Source organism: Solea senegalensis, linkage group LG16 (genome assembly GCF_019176455.1).
Source record: "Solea senegalensis isolate Sse05_10M linkage group LG16, IFAPA_SoseM_1, whole genome shotgun sequence".
Lineage (NCBI taxonomy): Eukaryota > Metazoa > Chordata > Actinopteri > Pleuronectiformes > Soleidae > Solea > Solea senegalensis.
Window position 1 is genome coordinate 788,599 of NC_058036.1, and position 19,549 is coordinate 808,147.

General features: G+C 44.0%; 1 protein-coding gene across 1 annotated transcript in view; it reads right to left on the reverse strand.

Moving 5' to 3' along the window:
* The window catches only part of kcnh5b (potassium voltage-gated channel, subfamily H (eag-related), member 5b), a 73,993-nt gene that overhangs the window by 27,471 nt on the left and 26,973 nt on the right, over nt 1-19,549 (reverse strand). The window contains exons 6-8 of the mRNA XM_044048234.1: nt 18,848-19,240; nt 13,538-13,695; nt 11,253-11,524 (exon numbers count right to left, since the gene is read on the reverse strand). Coding sequence (XP_043904169.1) covers nt 11,253-11,524; nt 13,538-13,695; nt 18,848-19,240 — 823 coding nt within the window. The remainder of the gene's footprint in view (nt 1-11,252; nt 11,525-13,537; nt 13,696-18,847; nt 19,241-19,549) is intronic.

The following is a 19,549-nucleotide window of genomic DNA, read 5'->3' on the forward strand; positions in this document are numbered from 1 at the left end:
TGTTTTGAACCCATGAAGACAAAGTGTTGCACTTTCACTAATGGGACCAAATTAAGAGCGAGCACAAACAGCCTCCACCGCTGAAGTAACGAGGCCGCCGAGGGATCAGCGGCGCTCCCCGAGGACGCGCGGGCACCCGAGCCCCGCGATCTGCGGGAGTAATGAAGTCATGGAGGAGTGGTCACATCGAGCCGTGAGCTGAAGGTGAACAGCAGCAGCAGCAGGAGGAAGAAGAAGAGGAGGAGGAGGAGGAGGAGGAGGAGGAAGAGAGAAAAGTGTCGATATGTGGAGCTGCATGTGCTGGGGTCAAAAGGTCACACTCACTTGTGGACGACAGAAAATGGAGGACTTGTTAGTGAAAGGCCGAGGTTTAAAGGGTCAGTTTACACAATTTAATTAACCACAGAGGCGGAGTCTGTTATTTTCTTTGTTATTATTATGGTTTCTTTTATTAAAGGTGCAGTTTGTGTAAAATGTCAGTGATATTATTTTAATTTGGCAGAAATGTAAGTGATGTATGATGTAGACATGTTACTGGAAAAATGTATGAAGTGTGACATTAGTGATCCTTATAAAGAAAATGCACATTTTAATTTGACATCTTTCAATACATAGCACCACTTCCTTTCAACCTGACTTTCAAAGTAAAAGCCAGTCATGAGGGAGTGGTTTACAAACTGAATTTTCAAGGGAAAAACTGATTTTTAGGCACTGATTTGCATCACACTCACTCTCCCACACCAAAGCCCATAGAGAAAATCAGGAGTAGACCAGCAGCTCCTGTGTGCTGTGATGTTAACATCACTGGTTTTCTCTATGAGGTTTGGTGTGTGAGAGTGAGTGGTTTATGAACTTCAGTTTAACAGTGAGATAAAGACGTGAACGTGTTCGTTAAGATATCGTATCATAAACTTCAGCTGCCACTCGTCATGTTTTCTGCTCAGTTGTGCAGAGATGAAATCGTCTCCGCTGCTTTGTATAAACAGTGTCTGTAACTGTTGCTCTGATAAGTCCTTGATGATCCGTCTGTCCCTGTACTGTCCTCTGTCCTCTGTCCGCATCAGATGACACCATTGATCGACCTTCCAGCCCTGGTTTCATCTGACTCTGTCTGTCTCTCTCTCTCTCTCTGTCGCTCTCTCTCTCTCTGTCTGTCTGTCTGTCTGTCCAGTGGACAGACGTCACATCCGAAGGAGACGTTCACGCCGTCTTTTTATCCTTTAACCACGAGGTAATCTGTGAGTTTGTTAATCTGAAGTTTTCACAAGGATGTTGATCCAAGTATGTTATCATTAAAGTTTGTTACACTGAGGACACTGGAGACACAAAGGACACTGAAGACAACATCACACGTTCATCAACTCTGTCAATTCATCGGATTTGAACGAAATGTAGTATGTGCATAGAGCATCAGACAATCTACCATCAGACTAAATTTCACCCGGATTTTATGATGGAAATAACCAGATTACTAGATTACGGATTTGGTGGCAATTTAAATTTAACACAGGAAGAGAAGTCCAGTTGTCCACACTAAAAATAACCCATCAGTGATCATCAGGATCAGACACTCTACCATCAGACCGAGTTTAATCCGGATCTGACCCAGATTACGGAATTGGCGGCAATTTAAATGGGACGTTTTTTTTTGGGTTTTTTTGTCAACTGCAGTGACTCAGACCAGCAGGTAGGGGGCAGGTACACAGGTGCAGAGCGGCGAGGATGGCTCACACACTCATAGTAATCACAGCCTGGATCAATCTGTCATTCCTGGCACCTGCTCGATTGAATTCTCCTCGTCTCTCTCGTGTCGCTGTGAGATCCTCGCTGCAGAAGCTGTGGCATAAATTAACAAAGTGATTGCTTTTCACTGTGGGAACGACTCCGAGATGAATGAATGAGCCGGGGTGCGATTATGTTAATGTGGTGTGAATCACTACAAACCCACCCCCCCAAAAAACCTGCGAGCGACTCACGCTAAACACACGGAAGTGATGTGTAATTATTTATGTCTCTGCTGTAATGAAGTGAAAGTCATCGCGGTTCAGAGGACGAGTGTCACTGAACGTGTAACACTTTCTCTGTTTCATTTTTCTCCACATACTTCAGCGTCCTCCACAATTCAGACTGAGGTGGAGGTCAAAACGCTGTCCAGACATTTCTGTAAGAGTTTTTCCACCCTGTGATAAACACAGCAGATGATTGTTTGGGTCAGACGAGTTCCAAACAGCAGGAGAATGGTATCGGATATCCAGAAAAGAAGTTCTGAAAGTTCTGAAGAACGTCCTGAGGAACTTAGTGTTGACACAGTCAGGTCTTCTGGACAATTTCACCAACAAGTCTCGACAAAAGCAGCAAGAATTTAGAGTTCTTCGGGGTTCAGAAACCAGAGTTCCAAACACTGTGCGATCTCTGTGGACTTCACACGGCACAGTTCCCAACGTTAGGGTTCAGGAACATTCAAAAGAAATTTGATTCCTTTAAGAGTTTTTCCTCCACACGATGACCACAGCAGATGATTGTTTGGGTCAGATGATCTTGAAACAGCAGGACAAAGGTGGGAAGGGTTATCTGGATCTTCTTCAGCTGAATTCTCAGCAGAAGTTCTGGAGAACATCCAGAGAAACTCTGCGTTGACACATTCAGGTCTTCTGGACAATTTCAGGAACAAGTCTGGACTAAAGTTCAGGTCTGAAAAGCAGCAAGAATTTGGCTTTCTCCAAGGTTCAGATCGCTGTGGACTCCGCGCTGCACAGTTCCAGAAATTAATTCAGGAAGAAATCTGATTTCTGCAAGAGATTTTCCTCCAAACGATGACCACAGCAGATGATTGCTGGGTCAGATGAGTTTGAAATAGCAAGACAATGGTCAGCACATCCCTCAGGCGAGGGAGCAGGACACACGTGTCTCACATATATTCTCCAGAAATGTTTTATTTTGCAAGTTGGCAGCAGAAGTTCTGGAGAACGTCCGGAGGAACTTTGCCTTGACACCAGCTTTGGGGAACTGCAACGCCTTGACACATTCAGGTCTTCTAGACAATTTCAAGTCTGGACAAAGGTTCAGGTCTAAAAAGCAACACAGCTTCAGCATCCTTCAAAGTTCAGCTTGTGAATACATTTTGTAAAGTTTGAAAAAGTCTGGAGAATGTCCAAAGGAACTTTGTGCTGACACATTCAGGTCTTCTGGACAATTTCAGGAACGAGTCCAGACTGAAGTTCAGCTCTGAAAGCAGCTTTTCTTTCTTGCAATTGTGAGTTCATGTTTTTATATTTTCTAAATGCAAATGAGCTTTTTTGAGGGACAGCTTAGATTGAAGATAAAGTTTGGAGATAAAGTAAGAGAAGCAAGGTTGTGATGGTTTGGGTCACATACAGAAGAGGGACAGTGATTCTATTGGAGCTGCTGGGCAGGAGGAAAAGAAGGAGGAAAAGAAGAAGACCACAGAGAAGGTTCATGGATGTTGTTTAGAAGGACATGAGATGGAGGCAGATGGTCTGCTGTGGCAAAGAAGTCTTCTGCTTCCTTCAGGGTTCTCATTGAGATCGGGTTTAACCTGAGTTCACTGTGGACACAAGCTCACACAGATATTTTCAATTTTGATGGTGAAACGTTCTGGAGAACATCCCGAGGAACTTTTAAGGAGCATGTCTGGACGTAAGTTCAGGTCTGACAGCAGCTTTTGTTTGTTACGATCATGAGTTCACGTTGACGCGACTGAGTGCTGATGAAAGGTCACACATTACAAACAAGTTTCTTAACTTCAGTAACAACAACAGATCCATGTGGTTTTGCTGCAGCTTCATCTTCATGAGGTTTCCTGAGGTCATCGGTGGCAGAGAGAAACATGTGCTCCTTCAGCTCAAGTAATAACTAAACCCCTAAAATAGTCTGAGTCTAGAGGTTTTCGAGTCATCAGCGGCGGTACACACTGTCACAGCGGGAACTCCGGCTCATTCCGCCGTTGCCATGTCGACGAGTAAAGCGAGACAGGTCGCGGCGAGAGGAGGGTTGAAGTTTCCTCACTGTGCGCCGTTAAACGTCTGGATAATCGACTTCTCCCTGACAAGCCTGACTGTGCCTCAGGAGGCCGTCAGTCATGCGTCTGCACAGTCACTGACAGGCAGGGGATTTTTTAATTTTTCAGCGGCGTTAGCGAGCGCTGTGGGCGCCGCTCGTTACTGTTAATGTCACTCAGTCCTCGCGGGAGACGTGGTATTTATTTAAGGGAACAAAAGGATTGAATGTGCTCTCGACATAAGAGGGTTACAGCCAAACGTCTGCCACAAACCACAACACCACCACCGCAGGAAATTGCCACTCTGTGTGTAATTGAACTGGAGGTTGTTAGCGCTATAACCGAGGCAATTTACTGATTTTTAAATTGAATGTGGAAAATTTAACAGTGTCACGTTAAGTGTTACCCAAACTGAGAAATATCAGGTTTCTTTCTGGAGAAGCTCAGTGTGAACTGTGGCTACAACCACACTCACACTCACACATAACAACATTACATTTACACACTCACACTTTTTATTTTTAAACACCAACATTACAAGAACACGCTGGCAAAACTACCATGACAACGCAGTGGATCCAGGGAAAACCAGGAGAAATAACACAACAGCTACTGAAGGTTAAAGGTCAGGACTTCAGTGTGACACTGCTGACAAACCTTCATTCATTCACAGATAAAAAATTCCAGACTTTCATTGACTTTATGTAGATTTTCGAGGTTACTCACCCCACGTGCGATATATAATACGCTTTACATAATATACATATTCAATCCTGTTTATACTGTAAATATCAATACTGTATATATTCTGTATATATATATATATATATATATATATATATATATATATATGTAATGCCAATCATTGAGCCATCTCAGGACCTAATAATATAATATAATAACCAAATATTCCTTGAAATGTATTTTATGGAAATAATTTGTAGTTTTTGGGGGTTGTGTGAACATAATGGCCTTTAAAAGTATTATTAAAATTTGATCTGTAAATTAGCTTAAAAAGACTGACTCGTCTAAAGTGGAAAAGAAATATTCAAATATAATATTTTTTACAGCAGTTTTGGGAAGGTGACATTTTGTGCCGCTAACAACAAATTAGTGAGTTTTTTTTTCAAATCTGACACTGCAAAAAAAATACCAATGTTGTTGTGGAGATTTTATCGCTTCATTTTATTAAAAGCAATGAATGACGGAATGAACGAACGGTAAATTATGTTTTACTGACGGAAATGCTTTAAATAAAGTGCCAACATTTCAAACAAACTTGGACAGAAGTAGAAAAGAATGAATGAATGACTGGATGTATATGTTTCCTTTCATCGTTAACATAACTTCTAGTTCACGTTATTTTATTATCTATACGATAAGGACCATGCATGGCGATGTGATGATTAAAGCTGTTCTTCCACATCACACAGAGCTGCATTTTCGCATCTCTCACTTTCGTTTCCGACCCTGAGGCCGTTTGTTTCTCCTGCGCGGGTTTTTTTTATCCGCCGCACACGCCGCGTCCTCTCTGCATCTGTTTTAATAAGAGCAGCTCGGCTCAAAGACCTTGTGATGAAAACGGTGCAAGGAAAGCAGGAAAACTACACTCCTCGTTTTACATTTATTATTCAGCGCGTCAAGAAGGTGCCCAGCGAGCTCCTCTGTGTTCAGCATTCAGTTACAAGTTACACCAGAGAGAGACCATGAAAGAGAATAAGACGATGTGACTGCCATGCAAACTCCAGAGGACGGGACAGCAGTTACAGGACAGAGACACAGAGGACGGGCGGCATGTAAACCACACAGAGCTGCTGAGTCCAAATAAAAAGACAGAGGACAGACGACGAGGGCGAGATTAGGAATGTAAAACAAGTTTGTGGTGAAAAAAGAAAAAGTGCAAACGTGTTCAGAAAAGTTTGAGACAAAAAACAAGCTCCAAATAAAAATGTCAAAATAAGACGCAGTAACGACATCATTTGTGTGAACGTTGTTGTTTTTAATAATTAAAGCGTCCTAAATGTGAATCATTAACCCTTTAACGCCTCACCTCTGCACTTTTTTAGTTCAGAAAAGGAAAAGGACCAGGAACTGTATTTTTGGCCACGCCCCCAAACAAGGACTGAATGTGTTGTAAAATAACGACCTCATTTTAAACACACACACTGAAATCATGGATCTGATTTTCTCCTCAAGTGGAGACAAAAATGATTTCACTGACATAGACGAGGAGAGAAAGAAGAAGGAGATCTCATCCTTTCCTCCTATGCATCCTTACTTCCTATACATCCTTCTATCTTGCCCTCTTTCTATCCATATTTTCTCATTCTCTCTATCCTTCACCCCCCTCTTTCCCTCCCCCATCCATCCTTCCCTCTTCTCTACACACTTATTCTTTTCCTCCAGCTCCTGTCTCATCAAACGTCTTTCCTCCGCTCCTCTCCTCAGGCCTCAGTGGCACGGTGGTTAAGTGGACTCAGGTGGGCGTCGCTCAGTACAGTGTTACCCAAACCCCGTTGTGGGATTATTTCTGGAAGCTTCTCCTCGCTGCACGGATTTTAAGTCTCATGAATATGGAGCCGAGGGTGAGAGCATCAACTTCTTCCTGTCTCCCTTTCCTTCCTTCCTTTCATTTCTCCTCCCCCGCCAGGATGAAGACGCGTCCAATCGTCCTCATCCTCCCGCCTCGTCCAGGTAATTCCTTCAGTGAGCTGCAGCTGCTCAGGTGAGTCACAGAAACACAGATTTTAGCCACTTCACATAAAACCAGTCTATAAAATCTTTAGGAGATGTTCACTGCTTTATCTCAACAGTAAACAACCTTTTATCCACAGAGTTTTTGTCAATTTATAAACCACTCACTCTCCCACACCAAAGTCCATAGAGAAAATCAGTGATTTTAACATCACAGCACACAGGAGATGTTGATCCACTGCTGCCTCCTTCATTCAGTTCAAATGACTTATTTTAGTGAATTCGGCATTTGAAATATTCCATGTAGGCTTAGCTCAGTGACACAGAGTGACCACACGAGGCAGCAGAGGACCAGCAGCTCCCGTGTCCCCGCCAGCTAAAATCACTGATGTTCTCTATGGGCTTTGGTGTGTGAGAGTGAGTGGTTTACAAACTTCAGTTTCTCACATTGAGATAAAGACGTGAACACGTTCTGAAAGATATCGCAGACTTAAACGGAGAGTCTTTTGTTAAGTGGCTAAACTATTTTTCCCACACCAAAGTCCACAGAGAGTTTTCCGTCTTGTTAGCGTGAGCGTGAAGGACGTGCAGAGCTTTACCTGCAGCCGCGGCTTCTCTCTCTCTCATCGCTCTGTGGTCTTAACCCTCCTTCACCTCTGTGATCCACCGTGAGTCCTGCTCCTGCTCCTGCTCCTGCTCTACTCCTCTCACACCTCCTCTCTCCTCCATCATTAAAACACAACACAAACAGCAGCCGTGGACCAGGATTTGTCTTCTCTGTTCATTAGAGGCGAGAACAAACACCACGAGGTGAAGAACAATGAAAACACGGATCATAATGTAGATTTCTTTCACTACTCAGTGAAAGAAAGGAAGAGGGAAATATTCTCAGTGTCAGACTGAAGACTTTCACTTGAATAAAAGAGGTTTTTACATCTGAGTCATACAATTTTAAAAGTCAGAAACTCTTGATTTAATCTAATCATTTTGCCTTTTTTCTCACAATTCTGACTTTAAATCTCAGTGTTGTATGATTTCAATAGTCAGTCATTTCAAAAATACAGAAAACAAAAGAAAAGGACATAAGACATAAGTGGACGGACGAGGACGACGAGGTCCAGGCTCTTTTGAGTTTTGAATTTTTCTGGAACTTTGAGGTGCGGTGGAAACACGAACCACACAGATTATCAGGGATTAATACATACATATATACATGTATATATATATTCATATATACATATATACATGTATATATATATATTCATATATATCAGAAGGAGTCGTGTGTCTCCTCTGCTGACACAGACTCCTCTCTTTCACCATCAACATCTCGTGCTGTGAGACATGAGGGAGGACAGACGCAGGAGACGAGCAGTGTAAAGGGGAGGACAGAGGGGGAGGAGCCACACACATGTGACATGAGGGGAAAGTCACTCAGACGTCAAAGACACAAACCATGATTCCAAATGATGACAGAGTGTCTTTCAGGCTGTGGACGCAGAGACAGAGACAGACAGACAGGAGGACGGAGGGATGGGATGGATCTGTCACACGTGAAGCTGCTGAATCTTTCCCTTGGAAAAAGACGGAAGAGGATGAAAGTCGTAAACGCAAAAGTGTCCCTCTGAAGTGTCCACTGAGCCTGGAGACGTCACAGAGACACTGATCTTCGTCCAACGATTGGTCCACACTCAGGTGTTGATGAGCGTCTTGGACAAACCCGTCAATTTATTCACGTGACGTTAACTGTAACTTTGCTTTAGAGCGACGGGGAATCAGAAAACACTGGAGCAGTGGTTTAAACAGTGGAGTCTGCCCCCTGGTGGTGAGGCAGTAAGTCACGTTCAGGAGAAGGAGCTAAACGCTTGGTATCGTGCGATGGGAGAATGATGATGTCATAGCCCCGCCTCCCTGACCCCATGACCCAACAGCACATGACATCATTCTTCAATGATGTTAAAATCAGTGATTTTCTCACACAAAGTTAGACGAGTAGATTTTATGAGGTGAGGCTTTTGTTAAAAGGCTAAAATATGTGGGTTTTTTCACTTCAGAAAACCCGCGCTATCCCTTTAATGTTGTTGTTTTTTTTCAATCTCGTGGTTATGTAATGAAGCCACAAGGCTGCGGCTCCCATCAGCCATTACGTTAATCTATTAGTTCTCCCCCAAAAAACCTCCAGCTGTTTCCCTCGACATTAAACTTTGAGTCTGTTTCTTTAACTGTAGTCTATTCATAGAAGCTGAATTAGGAACGTTAACAGTCCACGTTTTCTCTTCAAACAGCGTCGGGGGGCCGCGCAGCAGGAGGCGTCGCCGATAACCGAGCGTATAATAGAAAAGCAGCATGTGACACACGGGATTAATGGCAAAGGGAACTCCCCACGGTTAATCTAAAGGAATCATCGGAACAAATGGAGGGAGGTGAGTTATTACTGATCAACGTCTCTGCGCTTTAGGACGATGACTTGATTTTATTGGGTCTTTTGTTGACATGTGTGTCGAGTGTGGTCACATCAAAGCTGCTGTCAGTTATAATCCGTGTTGAAAGAGCTGTGCATATTTTGACAGCTCTCACTTTATCTCCAGGCTTCACGTCTCTCTCTCTCTCTCTCTCTCTCATCAGGTCATGAGGTCTGACTGTGGCTCTGTTTCACAAACGAATACATAAATGTGAGGAGAGGGAAGGCTAACGGGCGGGACCGCCTCCCAAACGATCAGCAGATCATTACCATGGTCCCCCGACACCTCAAGCGGCAGTCACGACTAAACTGACTCGTCCTGGTTCACAGATTAGCTTCTGTTTTTGTTATTTAACATTTTCATAGTAAAATAACATGTGTATGAGACTGTTGTTCTGTGATTTATTCCATATTATACAATATTATCAATGAAATGTGCTGTATTTGTATGCACTTTGTGTTGTCACCAAATAAATAAAGCACCCCCTAGAGGAACAACCACTGAATGACATGTGCAGGAAGTTAGTGAGTTAGCCAACAGTGTATATGTATTTCCCAAACTCTACTTTTTCTCTCATGTACATTAATATAAGCGACAGCGTCGTCTGCATACGTGCAAACTGACCAACGGACATGACTGTGACGTGTCTTTTCCTTCACCACCTAATACTCCTGATGATTGTCCTGACTCTGACCTGAGGCAGCGCGACGTGCTGACAGACAAAGACAAAAGCGAAAAGATCACTGACGGCATTTCTATAAAATGCTAGATTTATCAGTTTGAGATACCTGTGACTAAATATTGTGTGCCTTTGTCGTTGTAATGCAATGGTTTGTTTTGTAAAAAAAGATAATTCATTAAATATAACATTTATTTCTACGTTATTATGCTATTATTTTACTGGTCCGGCCCACTTGAGATCCGGAACTAAAATGAGTTTGACACCCCTGCTCTTGAGTTCCCTTGGCTCCTCCCCAAAAAAGTACATTCCTGTGCTGTTGTAATAAGTTAGCCAAAAATAAATAAACCTTTTCTCATATAAGTGACAGTGTCATCTGCAAATGTGCACACTGACCGACGTACACGACAGGAAACACTTCCAAACGGACTCTCCATTTGTTTTCATTTTCTCATACCGATTCCTGTGGTTCTGACATACCGTACAGGTAACTTGGCTCCGCCCCCAAATGTATATATTTCTGTGCTGTTGCAATAAGTTTGCCAAACCCTCACCAAAAGTCTTCAATTTGAACCCAAACTACGCGGCTTCTCTCATGTAGTTTAATGTAAACAACAGTGTTGTCTGCATACGTGCACACTGACCGACGGACATGAAATTTACCACATTATTATTGTTTGCTTTCTCAGTCAACTGACTCTTGTGCTGGTAAATGACATCATATACAGATACAGAGCTCCTCCCTGCTGCAGGAAGTTGGTCGAAAGCTGACATCACTTCACTTCCAGCTGCTTTTAAGTTCACACAATATGCAATCCTGCTCAGAAAACAACCGACTCATCAGTCAGACAAGAGTGGAAAAACAACTTTCAACAGCGAGGCCTGTAACACAGGGAATACAAGCCTCGAAAAACAACCTGAATGCTCTCAGTAAACACACACATTTAGACTTTTTTTTATCCAATAAGCAAAGAAAAGCCTAAAAAAGCCTCAAAAACTGGGTCAATATATGATTTAAGTCATTTCACTGCGAGCGGGAGACTTGGAAATGAAAGTGTTCATCCTCAGAGGTCGACTCCTTCAGGTTGTGACAACTCTGCAAAGATTTATCTGCCAAAGTCAAACCACATCACTTTCTGACACAATGTTATCAAAACTACCAGCACCATGACGACCTTGCTGACAGATTTCACTGTAAAACAATGACAAGACAAGCCTCGAAAACAACCTGAATGATCTCAGGAAACACGTAGACTTCTTCATTTCAGCTGGAGAGTTTCATCCTCAGTGGTCGACGCCGCCAAACCAAACCACATCAAACTCACAAAACACGTGATGAGTCCTGAGCACATGCAACCAAGACCACAGCAGCAGAGCACAGAAAAGCAGGGTCACTTACATCCCACCATCATCATGGCCACGGAGAAGATCTTCTCGCCGTCCGTGGTCGGGGCGATGTTGCCGAAGCCGATGGTGGTCAGGCTGGTCATGGTGAAGTACAGCGACGTGATGTAGAGCGAGTCCTTGCCGGGTCCGCCCTCCCACTGACCCGAGCCGCTGGCGTTGTAGCGGTACGGCGAGCCGATGCTGTTGGCCAGCTGGTAGAGCCAGCTGTCCATTTTAATGGTGTTGGTGGCCTCGTCGATGACCTCGTAGTCTCCGATGCTGTACCTGCGGCGGACAGAGAGGGAACAGAGTCAGCGCGGTCGGCAGGACTGCAGCGAGGGTGAGCAGCTGTCTCACCGTCATCACTCCACGACTGCAGAGGTTTCACCAAACTGCTCAATTTCACTGATTCTGACAGTTTAACAAGAGTCAGAAAATAGATTTTAACGCAGTTACAATATCACAAATTGTCCAGATTCTTTGTAAATAATGTTTTGTAATCATTATTCACGCTAAATGTATTATTTTACCTCAATGTCTGTGTAGATTGTTGAGTTTGCACACATTTTTTCCTCTCTTTTCTGCTTAAAGACTTTATTTAAAACCCTCGCTGACTTTGACTTTTAATCCCAGTTGAGATCAACATTTACTGACTTATTAGCATTTCAATTACAGTTGTGTTGTAAGCATGTACAGCACAGCTTAATTCTTTCATTATTTGTATTGTATTGACTTCTTTTAAATCTGCGCTTGTGTTGTTTTTAAATGAAGCACCTTGAATATAAATAGTGCTTTAACTTGGTATTCAACTAATTATTTGAGGAATTTGTAAGGAAAAAAAACATATTCATTTCTTTGTGGTAGACGTGACATCATTTCCTCTTTAACTGTGCTCATGAAAGCAGTGAACACACTAGAATTTGTTTAGTTAATGAAGATTAAAGACGACAAAACTCCAGGAGCATTAAAGAGAAGAGTAAAGTGAGGTTTTACGTTCCCGACGTGAGGTTTCGGTCTCGTGTGCATAAAGATAAACCGTTAAAAATAATAACTGGGTCTCGTTTTCTATACCGTTCATAGATACATTTGCCTTCACTTTATTATTATTGTTCTGAGGTAAAGAAATGCCTTCGTCAGCAGAAAAGCGGCAGATGTTTTGCAATGTACACGCGGGGAGGGAGTGGTGCAACAGCAGCATCAGCAGTATCTCCAGCAGCAGCAGTATCAGCAGCAGCGAGAGCAGCAGTATCAGCAGCAGCAGCAGCAGTCGTGTTTAGCAAACGTAACCAATTAGACACAGTTAGGAATGTGTGCGAGTCTTTGTGAGAATGAGATGAGGAAAAAGTTTCTCCGAGTCTCATTAATTAACTCATTAATGAAGTCTGTCTTCTTTTAATTGCATATAACATGTCCAACGGTTCACTTGACAGGCTTCAAACTCGGCAGGTGATTTAGGAAGGACACCAGGGTGTGCAGTGCCAACTTTAGTCGTGTTAGGAGCAGAAATATAAGAGATAAAGGTGGAAAAGCAACAGACGTATGAGCCAGGGGTGGAGTGGCTCAGTGGTTTAGACCAGTACCCTGTGTGTGAAAGACAGCAAGTTCGACTTCCATTGTATGTCGCTTTGGATAAAAGCGTCTGTAATGTAATGTAATGTAAAAGCAAGCGAGCCGCTTCACTCTGTATCTGTAAGAAACTCGTAACTGTCCAATGGGTCGACTCGACGAGCTTCAAACTTGGCCGGTGACCTACTGAGGGCACCGGCGTGTGCAGCGCCGATGTTGGTGGCGTTTGGATCAGTAATACAAGAGATATAAGTCGAAAAGCAACAGATATGTGACCAAAGACGGCGCTTCTGCCCCGTCTCACATGGAGAAACATGTCCTCACCATACTTGGATCTTGTTGTGTGTTACTGCTATAACCAGCGTAGTAAATAGCACAAAACGCACTCCACTATTCAAGGACAATGCCCAACGGTTGGCTTGACAGGCTTCAAACTTGGCAGGTGACTTACTCAGTGTGTGCAGCGCCAACTTGGACGGGAAATGCAAGAGACACCGAGAAAGACGCGACAGAGACATCGCCAAACGAGACGTCTCACGTGGAGAAAACCTTGGAGAACCGTCCAACCTTTTTTGATCAGTATGCGGCAACACATGCTAACAAAAATGAGACACGTGGATGTTCTTTGTTGAAAGAACACACCCGTTTATCCACTTTGACTTTGTTTGGCAAGGAGTAAACGAGTGTAAGCGTGAGTGTAAGCGTGATTACTACATAAACAACAGTGTTTACCAGATGCAGGCGAGCCAGTGAGCCACCAGTCCAAACACACAGACCAGCAGCACCAGAACGGCAGCACCGTACTCCAGGTAGTGATCCAGTTTCCTGGCCACGCGGCCCAGACGCAGCAGACGGACGACCTTCAGAGAGCTGAACAGACTGCTGATGCCCTGAGAGGAGGGAGGAGGAGACGAGGATGGAGGGAGGGAGGAGAATACATGTAGGTTAACTCATACCAGGACACAACTATCCTGTGAAAAACTGACGCATTACAAAACGGTCGTAGTGACACATCACAAGACGGAGGAAACTCTCTGGCAACAGCTGGAACTCTGAGGCGTCAGCACACACTCGCACTAACCACATCAACAAACGTGAGAGTCTGCAGAGCAGCGTTGCCAGATCTCACGAGAGAAACAAGCAACTGGGTCTATGAAAACAAACAGATGGGATAAGTGTGTTATATACACACACACACACAGCAAACCTCTGATAATAATAAATATCACCTTTTAATGTGCATTCACATTTAAGAGGCTGAAAAAAAATCAAAGCAACTTGTTTTAATTATAAAAAAAAACACTCAAACTGACTAATTCCTTATGAAAAGTGTTGTTGTTTGTTTTTGTTTTTGAAATTTGACTCTAGTTTATTACTGACCAGCTCTAAACGTTCTTATTCACATTGAATTAGACTCTGTTTTGACAGCAGTTTTATGCCTCATTCTCTCTGAAGGATCAAACTCGGCTCGGTCGTCGTCTCCTCGCCGCGTCTCTGCAGCGGCAGCTTCAAAGCTTCTCTCCTGGGACTCGGACAGTTCACAGCAGCAGCGGCAGCAGCAGCAGCAGCAGCAGCAGCAGCAGCAGGTAAGTCACATGTAAAACACATGTTCTATAAGCTCCTGCTTGTCAAAACACAGCCTGTTGATGTAAACAACGTGTCCACGGGGAAAATGACTCTGTCCATCATCTTTACTGAAGCAGTGTTCCTGACGGAGGCGGGAGATTAAAAATGAGTCCAAGATAACCTTCACTCTCCACATCTGGCAGTTATTCCACCGTTTACTGAGTCACAAACGTGCGGCGCGCCGGTGAATCTCGTCTGTGATTGGACGCTTGTTTCTACCGTAATGGCGCAAAGCTCTATTTCTCTGCTTTTCCAGTATCCATCCATCCGTCTTTTACCGCTTCATCCTCCACATGAGGGTCAGCTGACATGGGGCAAAAGGCGGAGTCACACCCAGGACGGATCGCCAGTCCTCAGTTTTTGAAATTTCTCGATCGCACAATGCGCTTCCGACGCTCAAGTTGAATTTTTTTTTTCAGCGTTATGGTAATGAGACGTGCACATGCCAAATTCTGTCTGCAATGGTCCCAGGAGGGTTAAACCATTTCCGTTCCCACCTGGATTAAAACATCTGCTCTTCAATCCTAATAATTCAGGAAGCCACAGAACGAGCAGGAACACAGAGCTGCTGGATGTTCCTCCTGTTCACAGCCCACGCCCCGCCCACGCCCCGCCCACCAAGTAAAAGTACTGTTCTCAGTGCAAACACAAGCCTGATCCAGGACTTAACCATTCCAAAGTGTACCATGACGGAATCACAGCATCAGTTTGCTTGTGCCTCTGGCCGACTGTGACGCAAACATGTTTTTTGACTGATGAAACGCAGTAAAATGTTGATGTGGGGGGAAATCACGGAGTTCGTGGAGTCACACGCCGCGAAAGCTTTTCCTCCAGGCTCCGTCAACCCGCTGGTGAACGTCACACAGAAAGGTCACGCTGGATTAGACCTTTAAGAGACGCACGCTGCGAGCTCCCGCTGCTCCACCGGGGCCGTCAGCAGGTGGCGACTGAAGCTGCAGGAGATTCCTCCTCCTCCTCCTCCTCCTCCTCCTCAGTCATCAACACACACACACACACACACACACAGCCTGACTCCGAACAGCACCTCTTCTGCAGCCTGAGGCAACACAAGCTCCTCCTCCCCCTGAGTATGTTGCATCTCTTGTTTTTACGTCTTATGTTGATGTTACAAATGTCATCAGCAACAGAGAGAAGATGGAAACCTCGACACTTTACAGACCAACCGCACAAACATCGTCAGACTGAAACAGTGAGAGAACACGAGGTCGACTTCAGCTCAGTGTGAATCCACATTTGAAAAATCAGCTGCATTCACTGTAAAACATGAGCCAGATATTCTTCACTTCATACAAATTTACTCTCTTTGTTACTCGTTACTACTTATCACAAGAAGAAGAGTTATGGTCTGTATTTATATAGAGCTGCTTTACACTATAGTTTTCATCCTTGAGGTCATAAACTTTAAGACTTTTACTAAGTAATATTATAAAAAGTGACATTTTCTGCTCACATACTTAAGTATCACTGTAAGGTACTTTATATCAGACTGTGTTTTTACTGTTGTTCAGGTCGTTTGAGTTTACTTTGTCTTCACAAAGGTCACAGACATGAGGGGAAAACACCTGACCTCACCAGACAGCCAGCAAACAGCCCATAATAATCCCTGCTATTTTCTCTCACAGGCTGCACCTTACAGTAAGTCTCACTCTCTCACACACACACACACACACACACACAGCGTAACAGCCGACCTGCTAATTCTGGAAGAGCAGCAACAGAAACGTCAATGAAAGCAGAGAGACAGAGAGAGAGACAGACAGAGAGGACAGAGCTGGTGTTCGTCCATCCGTCCGTCCGTCTCGTCTTTACCGTCTGCAAATTTACGTGCCATTGATTTCCTCTCAGCTCGTCTCTACTTCCCCGCTCACTGCTGTCTGCCTTTTAAAGAAAGACGGCAACGGAAACAACTCCACCTGACTGGACCTCATCCCCTCATCCACTCATCCACTCATCATCCACTCATCATCCAACAGTGTTCCCACAGTAGCTTCACTTTTAAATGAACTTGAATTCACGTTTATTCACTCATTCACAGTGTCAATGTTTGCCATGAGGTGTTTTTTTTCTGTTTTTAATTTACTCATTATTTACTGTATATATAATTTACTGATTTACAAAAGCACATTATTATTATTTCTTGTCTAGAATGTGAAATTCTTGTTATTTTACTTGCATTCCTGAACATAAAAATTGATTTCTGCAGTGAGTGGAAACATATATCCTTTATTTAAGCAGGTAATAAACTCCAGGGGAGGTTTTCCTCTCCATCCTTCACAATCAAAGACACAGATCTGGTTCTGGCTCAGGAACTTGGTGCCATTCTGGAGAACCAGTCCACGTTCACACCAGTTTAAAAGAGGAACTAAAGTGGGAGGACGTAACTAAACGCAACACCTTTTCTTTTCAGTCTGAACGCGCCGGCCGCTTCAAAACCTGAACCTGTGAAAGGGCTCAGACAGAGGTCTTAAAGTCGTGGCTCGCAGGACCACATGCGGCCCCCAAATCACTTTCAAAGCAGCCTCGCCACTGAACATAGTCATAATGAGTTATTTCTGTATGATTTTGCATCAAAAACTATTTCCCTTTATCAACACAAACACTTTTATTTTGAAATGATGTGAAATATCATCATAAATATTATCTTTATCTCCAAAGGTTTGACTTCTCCCACCTGACCGGTCCCTCACTGACTATTTTTAAAAAAGAACTAAGATGTTTTATGGGTAATTGGCGCGCTGTTACAGAACAAACTGTTTTACTTATTTACTCTGTAATTGCGCCGTAAAGAGCTGCCAGGTAATATTTCTGTGTTTCTCATGTGTTGCGTCGGTGGTAGATGTTTTTTTTTTTCTTCCGGATATAAGAATAAACTCAAGTGGGATCAGGTTTCTTTTATTATTATTGGCAGGAAAAGTGAAAAGGTGTTGAAACTTGTGCTGATGGCAGTTTAAATACCAGTTTTACCATCATTGTTATTATTGTTCATAATTTAATTACTGCTGCTGCTCAAAGACTCGTGATTAAACCCACACACAACAACACAAAAAAGACACTTCTGTTTTTTATAATTTTACACTCCTGTCGCCGGCGTCCTCCGCTCTGACTGAGGTCTAATTAATTCAGCGTGAAACCGAGTGGAAAATCACCTCTAATGGACTCTGGGTCGCGTTGATATAACTCGTGGATGTGTGACGGGTGTAAAGAGCCGTGAAGAAGAACCACGAGAACAGGTTTCAGCTCCTGATGGAAAATCCGGCAGATTCAGAATGTGGAGTCTCCTCCTCAAACAACAGCGGGATCTTCTCGACCTAATTACACTCCAGAGACGGTGAGGATCTGAGTGCGACGTGAGAATTCTGTGGCGACAAACCCTGATGGAAATGAATTCCAGCCCCGGTGTCACAAATAATCAACATCGGCTTTTGTTCTGGGACCTGAACAGAAAACCCTGAAGAACCACACAATCCAGCCTTCATTATACTCCGTTCCAATTCATTTGTGCGCGTTGGTAGATTTAAATACGTCCACGTGGCCTCAGAGACACCAGGGACAGAGGCTGCTAACGATTTTCAATAATGAATTTCGGAGCGTTTATAGCAGTGGCAGCTGAAGCTCTGCGGGACAATTAAGTGCTCAGACGTGATCCTTCAGATCATCCAGGATTAAAACACATTTATCAATTATCAATGCAGGATTTTATGACCTAAAAGTCGAGCCCGTGGGCCACAAGTTTGAGGATTAGATCCAGATTAAACAAGGTTGGGAACCACTGTTGCATCCCTGAAGGTACCTCCACACTGGCGGTCACGGAAGGTACCTCCACACTGTGGCGGTCACTGAAGGTACCTCCACACTTGTGGTCACTGAAGGTACCTCCACACTGGTGGTCACTCAAGGCACCTCCACATTGGTGGTCACTGAAGGTACCTCCACACTGGTGGTCACTGAAGGTACCTCCACACTGGTGGTCACTCAAGGCACCTCCACATTGGTCACCCTCCACACTTGAAGGTACCTCCACACTGGTGGTCACTGCCTCCACACTGGTGGGTACCTCCACACTGGTGGTCACTCAAGGCACCTCCACATTGGTGGTCACTTACCTCCTCCACATTGGTGGTCACTGAAGGTACCTCCACACTGGTGGGTGGTCACTGAAGGTACCTCACTGAAGGTACCTCCACATTGGTGGTCACTGAAGGTACCTCCACACTGGTGGTCACTGAAGGTACCTCCACACTGGCAGTCACTGAAGGTACCTCCACACTGTGGCGGTCACTGAAGGTACCTCCACACTGGCGGTCACTGAAGGTACCTCCACAGTGACAAACCATTGTGTCCGTGAAGGTACAATACAGTAGCTTATTTTCTGAGCACGGAGGACGTCCGTCTTACCTCATCGACGTTCTCGAAGGCATTGATGATGTCATAGGGCAGGCAGGACAGCAGGTCGATGACGAACCACGTCTTCAGGTAGTTCATGCGGATGAGCTTGGGGTCGGAGATGACCTCCCCGCCGGGTCCCACGAAGGTGGTGTGGAAGTTGAGGACGATGTCCACCAGGAAGATGACGTCCACCACACTGTCCAGCACCAGCCACACGATGTTGTTCTGCTTGGTTTTGAAGGAGACGTTGTAGGGCACCATAATGGCCGTGTAGAAGGTGAGGATGAGGATGACCCAGTCCCACGTGGTCTTGAAGGTGCAGTAGTGGAGGATGATGTGAGGCGGCGTCTTCGGCGCCTCCTGCTTGTACTGAGGCAGAATGTCAGAGTTCAGCTGCAAAACCTGGAGACGGGACAGAGCGGGGACATTTAACGCCAACAGCTTAAAAACAACTTCTCTTCTGAAACAGGAATTAAAGGGAACGTATATATGTATAAAAATATATAGGTATGACTTTTTTCTGTTGTTAAAATAACAATTCTACAAATGTGTTCAATTTGACTTATTTTATGCATATTTTATACTACAATTTACAAATACTACAATACAGTACAAAATAATACTTCAGTTTAGTCTATTAACTTAATTCATTTTGCTTATTTTATACAAGCAGTCATGTTTTATGTATCTTTTATATGACATGTTTTATGA